The 19,056-nt window shown below is 42.7% G+C and overlaps 1 protein-coding gene across 4 annotated transcripts in view; it reads left to right on the forward strand.

Moving 5' to 3' along the window:
* The window catches only part of GRIA1 (glutamate ionotropic receptor AMPA type subunit 1), a 166,610-nt gene that overhangs the window by 134,103 nt on the left and 13,451 nt on the right, over positions 1 to 19,056 (forward strand). For all 4 annotated transcript variants that reach the window (XR_008207181.1, XM_052684646.1, XM_052684645.1 and 1 more), the window contains exons 12-13: positions 14,803 to 15,001; positions 15,526 to 15,773. Coding sequence is in view for 3 of the 4 variants with exons in the window: in XM_052684646.1 (XP_052540606.1) it covers positions 14,803 to 15,001; positions 15,526 to 15,773 (447 nt within the window). In the remaining variant the exon portion in view is untranslated. The remainder of the gene's footprint in view (positions 1 to 14,802; positions 15,002 to 15,525; positions 15,774 to 19,056) is intronic.

Consider the following 19,056-nt stretch of genomic DNA (forward strand, 5'->3'; position numbering starts at 1 on the left):
TGGAATATTTCTGTGAAATGTGAAAGCAAGAAGGAAGCAGAAGGGTGAGAATTTTCGTAGGATGCTGTTGTACAGAAAGGCTTTGAGCACGCTCTGTATTTCACATGTATTTTTCACACGAACTTGGTGCAGGATTCCTGTGACACATCACTTAGAAATGAATGCTCGGTGCAACGACATGGTGGGCAGGTGGGGATCTGCTCTATTCCAATACATTTGCTGTACAGTTGCTTCTAAACTTATCACTGCAATCTCTCAGCATCTCCCCAGTAATGTATTAATCAACATAAATAGCTTCTGTTATACATCTGTTCCGTCATTCTCTCCCCAGCAGAAAGGAGCAAGTGCAGGGGTGTATTTTGTTTCTATAGAGGTTTTGGTTTGTTTATTTCAGTTTTGTTTTGGGAAGGAGTAGGGGAAATTTGTCTGGAGGTTTTTTTTTTGTTTTGTTTTGTTGGGTTTTTTTTGCAGAGCATGTTGTTTTCGAGTGCATATGCCACTATGTATCTATCACCAAAAAAATAGTAAGATCAAAACTGCAGACACATCGCTCAGCACAGGGGGGAGTGAGGTTTGCAGCAACTCCTTGCTCTTGTAGAAGTATGTTCCTTGGTCTCAGACCAATCCCCAGGGGACTTCAGTGCCCCACAGAGACCAAGATTTGCTTTTGAAGGAAAGTTGTGTCCTTTTAAAGGACAGACTTACTAGCCAGAACTTTAATCAGGCTTTTAAGCATGCTGATCACAAACTATCCAACACTTTGAAGGAACACTGTGAATTTAATGACCTGTAGATACTCGAGACAGAGCATACCTATGGGCTATGTGCTCACAGCCTCTTAACCTGAGGACTGAAGCTTCCAAGGATGAGGTCAACTGGTATTCCTTAAGCTCTGAAGCTTTCTTGTCTAAGTGTAGCCTGGATAAGTGTGACAAAGCCCATACAACAACCAGTCAATGGAAGATTTCAGCATAGTCTGATGGCAGACTCTGTTATGCCTTCAAAGGCTGCAATATGAGCATGGGCAAGGAATCCAGCCCTCCTAAGTCATAAATTAAATTATCCAAGTGTACCTGCATAGTTTTGACCAAAGGAGGCTGTAAGCACTGGAGTCTGATATCATGGAACTGTGGAATCATGGAATGTCTTTGACTGGAAGAGATCTTTAAGCCTGTCCATTTCCAACCTACTGCCATGGGCTGGCTGCCCCCCACCACGTCAGACTGCCCAGGGCCCCATCCAACCTGGCCTTAAGCACCTCCAGGGATTCCCCCTCTGCACCATCACTGACTTAATGATGTAGTTCAGTCGCTGCCACATGGAGTAAATTGTCCTGCTGAGGTGAGATGGATCCTGTCATCATCCACAAAATCTGTGTTTTCAAAGTAGTGTCTGAAACACAGCAGAATGGGAGGGAAGCAATATTTTTGGGTTGTGAGTTGTTTCATGTACATAGTAATGGCCAGAAATCAGTGAAGTCTGAAATGGGCCCTAAACCATGAGGCTGCACAAAGTGCCATCTCAACTCCAGAGAACAGTCATGAAATTGCTAAAGCACTCATTAAATGTGAAATACAGACCCAGAAAGGAGATTCACAGAGATTCACAGAGCAAGCTTCAGAAGTAATAAATAACTCACAGCCAATTGTGAGAGCCTGCAGCAAGTGAAATGTGAAGTAAATATGACTCATATTGTACCATTCTTCAGAAATGTTATTTGATAAATTGTGTTCAGAGCTTAAAATAACCCCCATGTGTAGCAGCTGTGGAGAGCGGGACCTCTCTAACATCCAATACCCTGCTGCCTTTGCTTGCTCAGACCAAGCCAAGGCCATTGAGGAGACCAAGGTGGCATCTGGGCTTCCAGACCTCCTCTGCAGCAGGATGAGGCATCTGGATTTTTCATCTGCCCCAACATTTTCTCTGAAGTAAATGATTTGATTGCAGTGAAAATTATAAAAAAGCAGGGAACAAAAAGTACATTTTTGCTGTCAGCTTCCCTGCTTGGTCTTCTATTTTTTATCTCCAAATGTGTTTCTTCATATAGATTGAGCCTAGAAGAGACCTCCGCTGTATTAGAGAATATCAAATTGAATCCAGTTACCTTTTCTCTGACTCAGAAAACTTATGCTTGACTAAAGTAAAATACATTCCATTAAAATATATCTCCCAGAATATATTCTTCCTTTGAAGATACCATGAGATAGAATATACACACTTTCTCTTGGCTGAGTGACCAGAGGAGCCTTGTCCTCACTGGAGCTTGGCAGAGAGATAAATATCACACTACATCACCCAGTCAATAAAGCCATCGTTTGTGCCATGTTAGAGGAAAACTAAACAGGCATTTCCAAAAATGAACAGGGCTTCATGGAAGTATCCTATATACTGTGCTGTGGGAATGAAATGTATATATTTTAGGTTCAGATCGCAGTGTGTCACGAGTAGAAGGGAAATGTGATGACAGGTTGTATGTAGGTATGAAATTGCTCGCAGTAATTGCACTTTATATTGAGAACAGAGCTAGAGATGTCCTGGTCAGTTGGAAAGGAAATGAAAAATGAAGCCTTCATCACAGCTTGGGGCTGGGAGAGAGCCAGACTTGAGAAGGGACATCTTGAGAGCATTGGTGGGGATGCAAGAACAGAAGAGTTTCTGTGTTGGCTGAGCTGTGTGAGGTGCCGGAAGGGAGCACAGCTGGGAAATGGTGGGGAGCATAGCAGCATGTCCCAAAGCAAGATATGATCCACCCATCGACTGGCTGGAGACAAAGAGTGAAGTGAAACCCAACTCATTGGCACAGTGCAGAGCTGCAGCCACGCTCTGAGCTGAGCTGCCATGGGCGGTGAGTGCACACACACAGAGGTGGGAAGGGAGATACAAATGCTGGCAGCTACCTAGTCAATAAGTACGGTCAATTATTTACATCTGTCTTGTGGACATCGTTATTTGTTTTTAGTGACATGGAAACAGTGCACTCTGACTGATCTATGGCAGCATGCAGCCAGGCTTATATTTCACTGCAGCCTCTTCTGCAGGCGCTCTGTTGTGCTACATCTGTGGAAGAGCAAATGCAGTATTTATTATGTACCTGTAATTAATGCTGAGTACTTTCCTCTGCCATTTTTCCTCTTTATTTACATTCCTTTTTAGATCAATTGAACAAAACCACAGGAGACTTCAGCCACAGAGCTGGTGGAAATAACAGTAAAATTGCACTACAAGTTGTTGATGTTTTTTTCTAAACTAGCCTCCAGAGATTCTGAAAAATAGCTACACTTTCAAATTTCTTCAGAATGTTCCTAGCACTGAAAGATTTTATTCAGTTCTAGACAAGATCTACATCAGAAATTGGTTAGGACAAATTATTTGTGTGTGTGTGTGTGAGAGGTTTGATTTGGGTTATAACAATGGAATTATTTCTGTTCTGTATTTGGTTACTTGCTTTTGCAAGGCACTGATTTTGTTAAAAACAGATATTTAGGGAAATCAGAACTAAATGCATTTAGCAATCAGAAGGATTTAAAATCCTTCCTGCAGCAAAAGCCAGGGAACTCTTCTTGATTTCAGTGAGCATCTTCCCTGATGCCCCATGCATCTGCCTGTCTTTTTGGTCTGATGCACAGTCCTGGTGCCATCTTTGCAGTACCAGTACTCAAAGTGAAGGGTATATTTTTGCAGAGAAGGACAAAGCAATTTGTCACTTCCATGGGCAGCACAAGCAACCTGATGCTGGGGCTGCCAATGGGACAAGGTTAGTTTGGCATCCCCCCATCACTGCTCCACTGTTGGGTGAATCTGGAAGACTTGGAGGTTTGTCCATGGGAACAAAGCTCAGGACCTTTTATTTTTGGCATTTTGCTTGAACAGATGAGGTCGTGTTGGTCTTAAAGAATAACAGTAAATATATATGTATAGTATTTGAACTTCCGGAGAAGTCTTCTTTCCTTTCAAAAATGTACCAAGTGATCTTGCAATTGTCTCTAGCTGGCAGAGTTAATTATGTCCAGGGAGAGGGAATTCAGGTCACAGGGTAAGAGCAGCATTTGCAACCACCAGAACTGATGACCACACTTATTTCTGTAACAAATTTAACCAGGAAAAGTGACTCACCAGAGGAGTAGTTTGACGAATTGCACAATCTCCAACTGAGCAGGGCCCTTTGGAGCCTGTGCACTGCCATGGCAACCAAAATGTGGCAGCTGGGGGAAAATGGAAATTCTCTTAGAATAGTCATCCTTGCTGTCCTCTTTTTCATTTGACGAAATGCTGATGGATACAGGGGTCTCAGAAGAAGGAAATGCTTAAGTAACAGAGAGAATGTTGTTGGTAAAATGCTATTTCATCTGTAAAGGGAAAAATGAATCTCTTAGATTTCCATGCTCTTCCACCTGAGAAGTTCTAAATGTGGCATAGGAAGTGAATAATTAGCTATCCAATTCCATGGAGTAGTCTTGCTATCAGGCGTATCTAGAGGCTCCTACATGACTCTGACTGCAGGCCTTGCTTAAGGATAGCAAGGGATGTGTTGAAAGTCCCCTCACTGAGTGATAGGTGTACTAATCTTTTTACCAGCTGTATTTAAAATGAGAACTGGAGCATTTGACTCAAACACATATTTATTAAGCTAAAAATGTATTTGCAACCTTTTTTTTTTTTTTTAGGAATGAATAAATGCTTCTGATATTTTTTTCTTGAAAACAAAATTAAAAAAAAAAAAAAAAAGTGGAGACTAAAAGTGCATTGGTGCTATTTTGCATCTGTTGGGAAATTTTAGTAGGACATTTGGGATATGGAAATGGCACATGGTATTTGTGTGTCAAACACTGTGATTTATATGGGTACATGAGATTGACTGCCTTCTTGGCGACTCCAGCAGGAGCCCCTCAGGGGCTCCGAGAGCTCCCTAGTAAGCTTTGCTCCAACTTGCTGATTTTCAATCAGTGATAGAAACACACTTTCTCTTTTCATTTTCTTCTGTCTTCATAACCTGTTATCCCCGAGCAGTCGGCTCAGCTGGGGCCTGACGTTTCCTGAGCTGCAGCCAGGAACACACACGGTTGCATCCTCCTAATAGCTAGGTAGATTGCCAAGTGCTTTTGTCAAAGAATAATGGCTGTGAGGAGCTCAGTGACCTCCGTCTCCCTGAAGTCATGCCCTGTGCAAGGCTGCCTGTCGCACACTGCTCTAATGCAGGCACTCCAGAAAAGTATTGTGGCTAAGATGGGAAACCCTGAGTGTGTTTTCACAGGGAAGCCCTGTTTAAATAACTCATCCATATGCTGTACATCACTTTTATCAGCACTTAAGATATCATCTGCACGTTGTCTGGATACACAGTTGAATGAGCATTTAGCTCCTCAATTGAAATCGTTCTGGCTCACGACACACAGAGCATCTACAGCTGCTCTTTGTTGATTTGATTCCCCAGAGCTGGCCAAAACCTCATGGCCTTCGTCTGAGGAACTCGGAGTAGTCACCTTCTTCCACTGAAGTTTGCGATTTTTATTCCTGTTCTGCTTTCCAGAACACAAATTTCATCTCAGCTACCTATCCTGGTAACTGGGGAAGCACCAACCCAACCACCTTTGTGCAATAAGTTTAGGTATGTGTATTGCCAGGGAGTCAGGTTCATTGTAACATTCCAAAACAGTGAACAAGCAAAGGCAAATTCATAAAGTCCAAAAGAGGTGCTGTTTTGTTAACTGGGAAGGGTTTGCTGAATCTGAGTTAACTGGAAAAAAAGCAATTCATGGAGGAAAAACAAAGAGACAGAAGTAGGAAGGAGAATGAAGGACTGATTAAAGCCACAAGGAGTTGACGTGGACGGTCATTCTTTGAAATACTTTTTGCTCAGTTTTCTCAGGACAAAGGGAGTTTTGGTGGGGCTCCCTGCTGAGTGTGCTGCATGCCAGGATGAGCGTGAGTTGTAAAGATGGAGAGAGCTGTTACTTTGCTCTCCAACAGTGAAGTTTCTTCTCAGAAGGTCATGTTTTTGGTGATAAGGTCTGCAAACAAGGTTACGCAGTCTCCCCCCACCTTGTCCTCACACCTTCCTTCCTTCTGTTATTTCCTCTGTTTCATTCAAAAGCTTCAGCCAAGCAAATGTCTCACCAGGGCATTCTGAGTTTGTTTTGGTCCAGCACGTATTTTCATGACTGTCATGCTTGGAAGAAGCCTAAAATGCTTTGTCTTCTCTAGGGATCAATGAATGCACTGAGACAGAGCAAGATCTTGAGATGAGATCTCACAGTTCGAAAGGACAAGGCACTGAATATCTCAGAGGGGCTGCTCACAGGATTCATCTGAGAGGGCAGCGTGGGTCACACAGCTCAAACCATCAGGTGGTAGGAAAGGGCATACAGCTCGTGGATGCACCCTTTTCTACAGCATTAGCACCCTTTAAGGCATTCAATTAATTTAATAAAACCATCCCTTAATTCTCATTAACGCTTACCCAGAAGAGCTGCTTCTTACCCTTAGATCCAAAGGCTAAGCAGCAATAATCCAGTCATGGTAATGATAACTAAGTACTTTGATCTTCAGATAAAAGAGCCTATAGAAGTGAAAAAGTGTAACAGCACCGTTATTCGGACAACCTCAAAGCATATTATATACACTAATGAATTCTCCCAGTGCAGTCTGATGGGAAGTAATAGGAGGCAAATGTGTGAACAGAGGGAAGAGGGGAGGTGTCCTCGTATGGTGGAAGGGAAAAGCAGCAATAGGTACATGCACAGCGTGGATACGTGGGGACCACAAAGTCCACAAGGACCCAGCTTGAAGGAGTCCAGCGCACAGGATGCTCTCCTCTAGGAGGAATTTTCTCCTCACTTATTCCCTGAAGCTCTCAGTAAGATCTCTGTCTGCAGAGAGGCAGACAGAGGCAGGGAGCAGCTTTTCATCTCAACTGTGTTTCCAAAGCCTTCAAAAAGAAATCATCAAATGGATGTTAGAAGGTAAAATAGGGACAGCAGAAACACTGTTTTCTCTTCAGTTTTGGAGTTTAAATATGGAGAGAGCGACATTTCTGTGCACATAGGGCTCTTCTAAAAGGCACTGGCTGGGAAAAGAGTCCAGACTCATTCCCTACCTTTCCTACAAGGAATATGCTGTGCTCCTCTAGAAAAAAAAGAAAGCCTCAAAATTGAAAATTGAGAAAATTTCTCACCTGCCATCTTGGTCAGTTATCCCATTTTAAATCAAATACAAAGAGAAAAGAAAGTGAAAATTTGAGAATATTGATAACATTGAAACCTTCTTATGTGAAAATGCTCTGCTTATGAAAAGGGTGTCTCTCTTCTCAAATTGGGAAATCTGAGCAGAAGATAGATTAAAATAGATAAAAAATAAATTCAAGAACCAAGGCAAAGACATCCTTGTAGAGGTCTGAACTAAGTTACTATAACATTGACCAGAAGATATGTCAGGAATGGATCTCTAAACTCTGAGCGCATATAGATGGTTAAAGAAAGATCTTGGGGGAAAAAAAAAAAAAAGGAAGAGGAAGAACTGGTAAAATATAGCCTGAAATATATGTTATGTATTTGAGAAAAAAGAAAACAGCCTTTTTATCAAGAAGACTGCAGAAAATGAGAGAGAGCATACGATATCACAGCAAAGGACGGGGGCATAATTGGCCATTGTTTGAGAAGAAGGATGAGCGCTGTTAAATTCAGGGCTACCTGAAGTTGAGGAAGTTCCTTAGTAATGAGTCTCCCTGGGCACTCCAACGAGTGTTTCTGACAAAATTTTGTGTTTGTCACCTTGTGAATGTTTCTCAGCAAAGCTAACAAATGTCACCAAAGTGAGAAAAATACATGAAGAGCCTTTTTTACAGTGAAATTTTTGCTCAAAGGCACGACAAGAGTTGCTTCTCCTTGTAGCAGTATCTGGAAAAACTGCAAAACAGGGATGACTTTGCCTTTCACTGGAGCTGTTGAGCAGCCTGAAGTGATTGCATTTCTCAGCAAGCCTCTGCCCAAACATTCACCCCTCAGACTACCTTGGATCACAGCACTGAGAAGCATACTGAACCTATATTGAAAAGGATTTCAGTGTACTTCCTTGGGTCTATTTGTTCTGCCTTTCAATCAGGCTCTTATTTTTTTATTAGTATTTCACATCACCTCTCTGTTGTCGCCTTTTCTTTTCCTGTGTTGTTTTTTTAGCAGTTCTCTGGGAGGGTTGTGTGTATTATCCTGCAGTTTTAGGGATAGATATGTCAGCAGCCAGTTCTGACTGCTCAGGGATGATATCTCCCTCAGGTGAAGGGCATAGTCCAGTTCTGTTCAGAGGTTGTGTTTTTGTAGCAAGGATGGCACATGGATTCTGCTAAAGTCTATAGGGGCTGGTTGCCATTTTAGTTCATGCTTGCATGGCATTAAATGCTTCCAACATCACGCTTGGCTGGTTGAGCAGGTGAGTTGTTTGTTGTGTGACAGCAGGCTGCATTGTGTAGCCATTGAGGACCACAGGAGAACACACCCTGCAGATAGCTATTGAGCTTGTAAATTACCTGCTACTTAGCTGGCTCCATTTGATGCTGATTGAGTGTTTCAGTGGGGTAAATGTGCACAGAAGAACATCAGAGCCAAATTCCACCTGGTGACCAATGGCTTGTGCCACCCACACAGGTAAAGTTTATAGATGTGAATCATCCCCTTGTCCTGCAGCTGGGAACTGAGTTAGAGGCATGAGGCAAGCTAGCCAGGATCCCATAAGGTGGTAAGGCTTCCAAAGGGACAAAAGACAGCACTTGGCTGCTAGTCCTCTGTTTAGGCCATTAGGTACCTCTTATCTATCAAAATGCTAAGTGAATGTATGGAAAACAGCATGTACTTGATCCGTGTAGTCATGCTGGTACTTAACACCACAGCTACCCTAGCTCCAGTGGCAGGAGAACCACAAGTGACAAGATGCATTACTGGCTAAGCAGGAATACTAAATTTAGAAGGAAGTTTTGCCTGTTAAAGTGAAATTGAAAAAAGAAATTCAACATATTATGCAAAAGAAGAGATGAAACTGTGGGGGAGGGGAAATACATTGATGTCCAAAGGCATTAGCTTAGATGGAAAGAAACAGTAAACAAACAGTGACATAATTAAAGCCTTCTAGAAATGTGTGCTCCTGTTTGAATATTGAACAGTCTGAGTATTTGCCGACAATATGTTCAGTCACTGCAGTATTTACTTCAGCAAGTTACCCTGAGGCTCCTTTGAGAACTGGCTGCTGTTGAGTTCTGCATTCCCTATTGCCTTCTTCCAGCATCTCGGCTTTGGGGATGTCAGATTTTTCGTTCTCCTTTTTTTTTTTTTTTGTTTTGATAACAGCATGGGACTCCCAGAACCTCTCTGCACCCTCAGCTGTCTCACCCTCTCTCACTGGTTAGCTTTACCCATGGAGAATTCAATTTTCCAGTTCTTACCTCTGCAGATCAGTTGTGAGGTGAGATGAGGAAGGAACAGTTGATTTCTACCGCTGGGAGAGGTAAATGAGAATGTCAATGGAAAACATTCCCACCTCTGTCTGAGTAAAGACTCTCTGGGCACATGGTGTTAAAGCCAGCCTTGTACTCAGGACTCCTAACTTGTGTACCAGGAGGTAGGATTTGGTAGTGAGTAAATGCAAATTAAAAAGAGTGATGTAACTAATGATACGGCACAGACAGGGAAACGTGCATTTTAATCTGATCTGATGACAAATGGTAGCTCGTTCAACACTCAGTAGCACAGCAGAGTGTAAGAGGATAAGAGCTCTGCAGATGTGGTCGATGGCTGTACCCAGAGCTGATCCCAGCTTCAATCCCCACATCAGTTTGTTCCTGTGGCCAGGGCTAGTCGCAGACTTTCCAAGTAAATCCAGGGCTTGTGTCAGGGTCAGAGATAAAATGGTGAGACCAATCGTTCTGGATGGTCTGTGTCACACAGAAGAAGCTAAACTCATTTGGGCTGATGAAGCTTAATGCTGAAAATTTGCAAAGAGCCAAATGGGAGCAAAACATTTGTAACTAATGCACTACTAAGTCAGCCCTCAGACAGACCCGTGAAATTATCTACAGTCAGTATCAAATTAGTGAACAGTGTCAGAGATCAGAGGATCTGTGTGGGCAGAAGACCAGAAGTAGATTTGACCCACAGTCAGCAGAACAGGCATACGAGAGCTTTTCTTTCCACAGTTCTGCATTAATTCATTCAGTGACAAATATGTCAGTTGACTAAGTGAGCTGTTATTAGAATAGAATGTAACAGCAAATCTGGGAAATCCTCCCAAAGCAACTATGGCTTTAGAATCCCAGATTTGCGTTTCTAATTAAAACGCTGTCAGTTTAGGTGTAATTCTCTGTATGAAATGCATTTGGTAAGAGGGAAGGGAGAAGTGGAAGAGGACTGAGGCGCTGCTTTTTCACCAATGTTTACTTTGTATTTTTCTGATTACATCATTAATGTTTTTTTTTTAAAGTGCACGATGCTGCTTCTAATAAGATTGTAATGCAGAGGCAAACACCTGTTATTTGTTCCAACCTTCTGCAAGGGATAAGATCAAAGAGCAAATTGTTTGATCAAGGGTTGTATTTTGTTTAAGAAATAAGAGATTATAGCTGCGTGATTCCCTTTTCTCTGTGAAGAATCCATCAATGCTAAGGCTAGAACATGATAAAAATCACTGCATGAGAACAAAGGGAACTTACAATTCTTTTCTGTTTTCTACTGACGAAACGATGTTGCTTTTGTGAGAAGTGGAAAAAAAACATTTTGCCTAAGTGAGAAAATGAAAATTATTAATTTCATCTTAGTCACTTCGGTTTTTCCATTACGCAGATATAAAATTATACATTCCAGAACTACCTTCTAAATGATACGTGTGGTAGGTAAGAGTTCAGTGTATTATAAAAGCAGGAAGAAGAGTGTGAGCAACGAGAAAGGAGAAACAGAATTGTTTACTATGTCAAAATTATACCTTTCGGAAACAAAACATTAACTCATAGAAAAATGCAAAGCTTGGATGGACTCAAACCAACCATTTTCAGAATACTACTTTTAGAGGGCATTTGCAACCATTATCTTTTCATTCTAATTGAGAATATTAAGGTTTAATTTACCATTTCAGAATTTTCCACTGTACTGAATTTCTGGTTCCCAACCACCTATAATTTTAAGTAGATTGTACACCACAGATAATGAGGGCAGAGTATTCACCACTTGTTTCTGCAAGAGTGCTGTTGGAAGAGAGCGTTTCATTCTTGCTTTTGTGAGGGGCAGGCAGAACCCCAAGTAAATCTAGGAGAAGATGGGAGATGATTTTAGCAAGCACAAGCAGGGCTAGAAGAAGAAACTAAGAGGTCTTAATTTGGGCTGTGTAAGAAAGAACAGTATGGGTGCAGATGTAATTATATGGATGGAAAAGTGTACAGTCGAGTCCATCTAGCTGTTTCATGGCTTTACACATCCCAAAACTAGCCAGTTACTAAAGCCTCTTATCACTGTTATCCTTTCCTGTTTTAGTTTGATTTTTTTTAGATAGTGCTTTTCTCTGGTATTACTATGGTGACGAATGAGAGTAAACTCAAATGTCTAACAGACAAATTTAAACATCATAGCTATGGGATATCTTTAAAGTACTAACCAGTATGTTCCATCTCACTTTAGCTCTGCAGAGGACTGAGGCACAAACTCATTTCCATGTGGCAGAGAGCTGATTGCCTCCATGTTACACTTGGATGAGTACGTGGATATGTCAGTTCTCAACGCAAGGGAATTTAAACCCCATACTGCCCATTAGTGAAGAGAAATGAACTTTGCTAGGTCATTTTCTGTTTCTTCGTTGTGGAGTGAGATGTTCAAACCTTAAAAGTGACTTAAAAGTACAAGGTACAGCTGCTCCTCTGTGACCGCTATTAGTAGAGCACAAACATACCACAGAGTACCAGCTTTCTACCAGATTTTAGCTCCCAAGTGCCAAAGTCACTTCTAGAAATGGAACATCTCCTCTTAAATCACAACGGCACTTTTGCAAATGCTTCCCAGGATGGGAGTGCTGCTGCTCTCCCACTTGATCTGCAGGGGTAACAAAGCAAGATTGCCATGAATGCCTTTCCAACCACTTACTTTCGGTAAGCACTCATGGGCGTTGGCTTAAAATCTGAATAGTATCGTGGTTATCCAGAGAAATCCAGTTTTTCCTGTTTAACCTGTGTCCACTGCTATCGAGCTATGAGATATTGCATGGGATCACATCTCCTTGTGTAGTGTTTCATCGTGACTATTCTTCTATTTCCTCTTGTATTGCACTAGACTCCAAGAGATTCCCCCAGCAGCCAGAGCTCCCTTGTGTTAGATGCTGCACAACCATGGATTGCAAGGACGATGTCCTTAAGAACCCGTATTCTAAGTGATTTCTCTGCTGTATGTTTACAGCAGTTTAAATTCACAGCTTCTAGCTTCAAGTCAGTCTAGCAACGAGGGCAGACATTGCCCATTAGCAGTGTATGCAACACAGAATTATGCACATGAAGCCTCAGCCATGCTTGCAGTCACAGCAAGCTGTTTATCTCCTTTCCTCCACTGTCTATGAGGTTGAGCACTCACCTACTCACAGCATCTCACTTAATGAGGAAAACTGACCAGCACTAGCAGTAGACAGAGCCCAAATGAGACGATGCATGATGGGCTGCACATCCTTTCCTGACTTGCTCCCATGGGAAAGAATCACCTACCCCCTCTCCCTGCTTCCTCAGCCCTTCATGTTGCTCCCTGTCTGAATACCCTATAGTTACTTTTTCATGCTGTCAATGCCAGGTGCAGGGCTGGGAAGCTTAAGCCATCTGCAGCTGACAGCAGGCAGCCCCTGTGGGATAAGCCAATAATGAATACTGCTCGGATGCAGAGGGTCTAGAGGCAGGAATCCGGCTGCCTGCTGCTGAAGGGATTGAAACAAGCCACAGAAATATCCCAGCTTCATCAGGAAGGAAAGGCTGTATAATTTGCAGCTGGAGATGAATGTGATTATTTGCCATGCAAATGGATTTTGCCAGCTCAAAGTGGCCTTCATCAGCAGAGATTGTTGTATCTGACATTATCCGGTTACTTTTGTTTAATGCTTCTGCGCCTTTTCTGAGCGCTTCCTTCCCTAAGCACACATCATCCAGACTAATTAGAGACAGGTATTTTTTTCCTCTTCCCCATCAATCCGAAGACATGTGAGCCGAATCCATAGCCGCCTCCCTCTCCGGTCCCTCTCCAAATACGAAACTCAAGGTAAATATGTTTGTGCTGTCAGCCATCCGCTCTGGGTATTCTCCACAGATGGTGACATTTACTTCACCTAACTTCAGCTTCTTGAAGATTTGCTGTCTTGTCCAACCACGTGATTCTGGATCTTTCAAAACTCAATAGAAACAGAAGTCTCCAGAGGACCTCCTTCTACCTGGGATAGATGGGGTGAATCATGCATGGGGGTCCCTGTTCATCTCCATGGGTTGTTTGTTGACATCTCTCTTGGAGAGTTCAAGATATGGTGGAAGAACAGTGCCTAGCTTTCTGCCTTTCCAGCACTGTATGAGATGCTGCAGTACAGAGTATGCAGCATTGGTCTTATAGCTGGAACAATGCCTGTGGGCAGCAGATCTGAAAAATGAGAGCTCTCCACTCTGCCTCATGTGCTGTGAATGCAAGTGTGGGAGCTGATGCCTAATTTCTGCTAGGCAGTGATCTCAAATTTTGGTCTGAAGAGCTTTTGGGATGGATTGGTCTAAGTGAGGGAATTACCTGATGTCTGAAGGAGCAGCTCCCAGCACATCAGGAGTGCTTCAAACCAGACTGGACAAACTAGAAGTGTGTAATCTCTATAAGTCTTGCAGCTGGTGGGCTTTGTGGGCTTAGTCTCTTTCCAGCTCTAATTTCAGTGATTAGCAGTATGGAATTATTTTCTCATTAGAGCAAAGAATACATAGAGCATGTAGGTTTGTCTGTCAGGTTGTGTTAACCCACAGTAAGTCACTGCAGTTTCACACAGACCCAGCACAGCATGACACATGCTGTCATGATCTGGTCCAGTGCCCTGAGCTAGAATGAGAAATCTCCGTTACCATCTGATAAACCATATTTCTGGGGATTGACTCAGGTCAGCAGAAAAGCGACACTGAGACATGGTCTCCCACAGAGAAATGAAGTGGTTCTTATGGACAGGAGCTCCCTTGTCAGAATGTCTGGCTTTATAAAACAGCATTGTAAGTTATCCTCCACTGGGAATGATGCTCTGCGTGTAGAGAAGGAGAATATAAATAATTTAGGCAGAATGCATGAATTATGACATGGCTCTAAAAAATATCTTTTACTCCTTAATATGATTTGAAAAGATTTTCATATAAATTAATGCTTTCTTGACTTATCTCTATGGCTATCCAATGGTTACAGATAATTGGGTATTTGATAGCAGCTTGTGCAAGATGCTTAGAATTTAAGGCATTATTAGGAACATCTTGTCTAGCCCTCTGCTAAGAACAAACCAGAAAATGTTGGTAGGCAAATTATTCATTAAGGCTGTAGCTCCTCTCTGAGATTCAGCATCTCTTTTAGAAATGTGGAGTTTTGATGGAGGAACTGACTTGGTGAACCCCACTGGTCTGTATTTGTGGTTCTATCTTCAGTACATTGAGAACTGAGTCAGAGCCTTGGCTTCCCTAGAAGCAGCTGGAGAGCATGACTTAAGGAGAACACCTGGGTAAATGACAGGCCTGCAAGAACAAGCTGCACCTTTTGGACCTTCACACCCCTCCTGTCTGCCTCTCTCCTTTGTGTGCAGGTCCCTCTCCGGCCGCATAGTCGGTGGTGTCTGGTGGTTCTTCACTTTGATCATCATATCCTCCTACACAGCTAACCTGGCTGCCTTCCTCACAGTGGAAAGGATGGTTTCTCCCATCGAGAGTGCAGAGGACTTGGCCAAGCAGACGGAAATCGCCTATGGGACCCTGGAAGCTGGCTCCACTAAAGAGTTTTTTAGGGTAAAAAGGAAACTTTAATGCAAAAATTTTGCTTAGCTCCTTGTTGGCAAGTCTTCCAGGAATGTCCTCTCTCATCTTCAGCGCAGGTCTGTTTTTCTCTCTTGCTTCCCCTTGCCATGTTAGCACCTGCTGTGCTTGCCCCTAGAACAGCAGAAATCTGCTTTCCCTTTGGCTGCTCAGATGGCTGACTGTGTCACTTGTGATATTCTGCAACTGTAAATAGAAATGTGGAATATCTGTGTGCTTCCCCACACTACAGGCATCTCCTAACTTGCAGCTTGATTAGCCTTTAGTTTGATCAATAAAATCACTTGCCAGGCACAGATATCCTGCCCTTCCTGCAGCAAGGTGGTAGGGTTGACCTGGGTGCAGGAAATGGCCGGAGGTTCATTAACATCCTGTTACATTGTTTGTCTTCCTTGGTCCATCTGCTCTGTGGGTAAGTGTTCGGTCTCACCTGGAAATCCCAGCTGGCACCCCAACCTCTGTTAACACTTCTGTTGGGTTTGTGCTGTCCTACGCAGCGATCCAAAATAGCAGTGTTTGAGAAGATGTGGACATACATGAAGTCAGCTGAACCCTCCGTTTTTGTGAGGACAACAGAAGAGGGGATGATCCGGGTGAGGAAGTCGAAAGGAAAGTATGCCTACCTCTTGGAGTCCACCATGAACGAGTACATCGAGCAGCGGAAGCCCTGTGACACCATGAAGGTGGGAGGTAACTTGGACTCCAAAGGCTATGGCATTGCAACGCCAAAGGGGTCTGCTCTGAGGTAAGTAGCTTGGATTTGCTTTCCTTTGCCAACCCACCCAGCAAATCAGTGTATGCACACAGTTCGATCTCCATTGCCATGCTGATCATGAAAGCTTGGGGCAACAAGGTGGGGGAGGCAGAAGGAAGGGGGTACAAAAACTGATGTGCAGGAAAATAAAGTGCCATTGCTGCTCAGTGGGAGCACCTAATCATTCAAGCCCTGCATTTAGAAACTGGATCTTGGCTGATCCACTTACTTATTGCCATGCTGATCCACTATGACTGTGTCTGCTGTATTAGGTGATGGCAGGGGGGCTGCTGTGATGTAACCATTGGTTTCACAGAGCGTTATCTGAATGGGGCTCTCATCCTGTGCCATATGAAGTGCAGAGCTTTGCAGAGAATGGTATAACCCTGGATTGGATCCATGCTTGCAGAGGGAGCTCTGAGGGGAAAATATTTTGGTGTTTCCTAAAAGGAATTGCTATATGGGAAGAGTGAGAAGCCAGTTTTAAGAATTCCTGCAAAAAAAAAAAAAAGTGAACATTTTCATTTACTGAGTAATCCAGAGCCCGATTTTGGCAAGCACAAAATTTAAGGTCAAAGGGCACAAATCCTGTATTTCTGAGCCCAGGCCCATATCTCTCACATGCCTTTGCCAACTGTCACGTGGAGTATCTTCAGAGACTTTCCTCTGAAAGGAAAACACTTGAAAAGCACACACCCAGATTTGAGTTAATAGCAAAGCTTGGGCACTGCACGTTGCCATGCTCCTTGATGTGTGAGCAGGCCACCTGCAACGTGCATTACGCCTACTTACCTGCTCCCAGAGGCACCACCACAATCTGCAAACTTGTATGGTGATCTGAGTTGCACTGGAGGCGTGGTTCCTTTCAGAAATGGAATGCAATGCAATTTCTTCATCTTACGTTCATGAAGAATATGAGTCTTAAGGGTTTAGTAGGATCGGTAAATCCTCAGATGTCATAAATGGTCCAACTAATTTAGTTATTTATTAAAGGTATTTTGATCAAAATACTTTGACCAAAATCATATGTGTGGCCTTATGGTTGCTTGTGATGAAACCCAGTGTAGAGACACAGCCCAAAAGATGAAAGCCAAGCCAAGTGGTAGTGGGCCCAAGGATCTGGGCTACTGCATTTAACAAGCCAGGTCAAATTGAATTCAACACTTCCCATATCAGCAATTGCTGGAAGCATCTTCAGAAAAGTTCATAAATGCAATGCAGGTTGTCCAGAAGGTGATTCTTGCATTCAGTGTGGTTCAGGCTCTGAAGTGCCTTGGAGCCCTCCAGAGAGAATGCATCTGTTCTCGTAGTTTTTAGATGTTTTCCATCACATTCTTGCCACTGTTTGTTTTGTCTTGCAAATATGGAAATTAGGATGCAGATCTCATTATTTTTACACAGCAATCTTGTAACCTAATTTTTATATTATAAAAACAAACAAACCGGAACATCCTACCTGCCTTGTAATTGTTGGCGTGTGAAGGAGCCATTTATCATAATTCTAAGAGAAATAAGAAAAAAGGGAAAGAAAATTGCATCAGTCATAACAATTTTGCAGCTTCAAGCATCCCTCTGCTAGGCATGATTCCAAAACTTCCTAACATTTCTTCTTGTTTCCTCTTCTTCATCCCGACTGCATGTGGAACAAATATCTTATGGGCCTAATGGCAAAGGAGAAATGCTTGATGTTCCATTCTATGGTGTTTCTTTGGAAGAGTTGCTGTTAGGTTTTGTCCCATCATGTTTGTTTTGTTCCTGTTGTTTCAACTGTTTTAATCTTAGTAAGTTCCATATGGTCTTCATGTAGTGTCTGTTTTCCCTTTGGGGTCCTGCACGTGAGAGATTGCCCTGAGCAAGGTGGCATTCATGAGGCGTCTGTATAGCACGGTCAGCATGTCTCTTACTCAGGCTTCATCTTCACTCACATCAATCCACAGAGTAAAAGCTCTGAGCCAGATTTGGAGGTACATGTGATCCAGGCCTATCTTAGATTGTTGTTTAGAAAGTGGGCTGCATTTTGATTTTTGCTGTGACCTGTCACTTTTGTAGATATGCAGGTTTTCCTGGATTTAGTACAGCTGATTAGGAAAGGACCCCAGCAAGATGCTAAATGAGAGCTTTTCTTTTTTATCTTACTCCTACTTGGAGAACGAAATGCCAGTATATTGCCACTGATGTGTGAAAAGAAGGTTGAAAAAACAGAAATAATTATATGAGTTGTAATGGGTGCAAATTTCCCTCCTAGGCCATCAGTTAGTTTTCTTGGGCTGCTGGAAGAGTTTTTTCCCCTGAAGTAAGCCTGGCTTTGAACATCTTTTGGTTTCCAAACATTACAGTTCAGTTGCAGTAATCATGTCTGAGAAGGGCTATGATGATCAGAAGTGACACTTTCCAACACCAGCATGTGATCCTGTCTCACATGAGATAGTCATGCATCTGCAAAATCTATTCACTTGCCTGGCAGGAGCTCTTCTCCCCTGCTGGACGGGTGATCAGGAAGAGACCAAAAAGCCAAGTCCTCCAAAAGAGAGGAAAGAAAACTCAAGAAATCCAACTTGAATCTGGTCTCAAGGAGTAGGGAGGTTTTAGAGATGGAGGCAAAGGAGAGCAAATTCTTCTTTGCAGCCAGCCTGACAGCAAAGCTCCCCAGAAATGCTATGAATGTGAGTTGGTTTCTTTAGGGCCTGCGAACAAACACCAAATGTTCTCTGTTAAAATAAAAACACCTTAACCTTTTTTTCAGGACCCCAGACCTCTAAGTCTTTCATCACGATAAAATACTGTATGATTTATGTACTGCCCATGGACTGAAGAGAAAGACATTTACACAAAAGCCCCACAGGAACAATGCCAAGTCATGCTTAGACCACAGCTCCAGAAATCTTATGGCTGATACTGCGTTCAGGAAAACTGCAATGCATTTCCTTTCTAACAACTTGCACCCACTCAGAAGCTGCAGTGTATTTTGGCTCATTAGTGAACTAATCTTTTGCAGATGGTTCAGACATCAGAGTGCTAATTAACCTGTATTCTGTTTAAGAAGACAAATAATTGTGATTTACTTAGTGTCAAATTATTTCTCTAGCTACGCTCACACATTTCTATTGGCTTTAAATGCGTCCAAAGTTAGACTCTGGCCATGGTACTGTTACATTAAAAAAGGGGAAAGTATTCAAATCTACACCTTTGCCTTCTCTTGGACTGGTAGCGAGTTTGACTGCCTCTGGATTTTGCTTTTTGAAGGCTGGATTCTGCCTGAAGGAGGCTCCCAGTC

This window comes from Tympanuchus pallidicinctus, unplaced genomic scaffold (genome assembly GCF_026119805.1).
Source record: "Tympanuchus pallidicinctus isolate F22 unplaced genomic scaffold, pur_lepc_1.0 scaffold21, whole genome shotgun sequence".
NCBI lineage: Eukaryota > Metazoa > Chordata > Aves > Galliformes > Phasianidae > Tympanuchus > Tympanuchus pallidicinctus.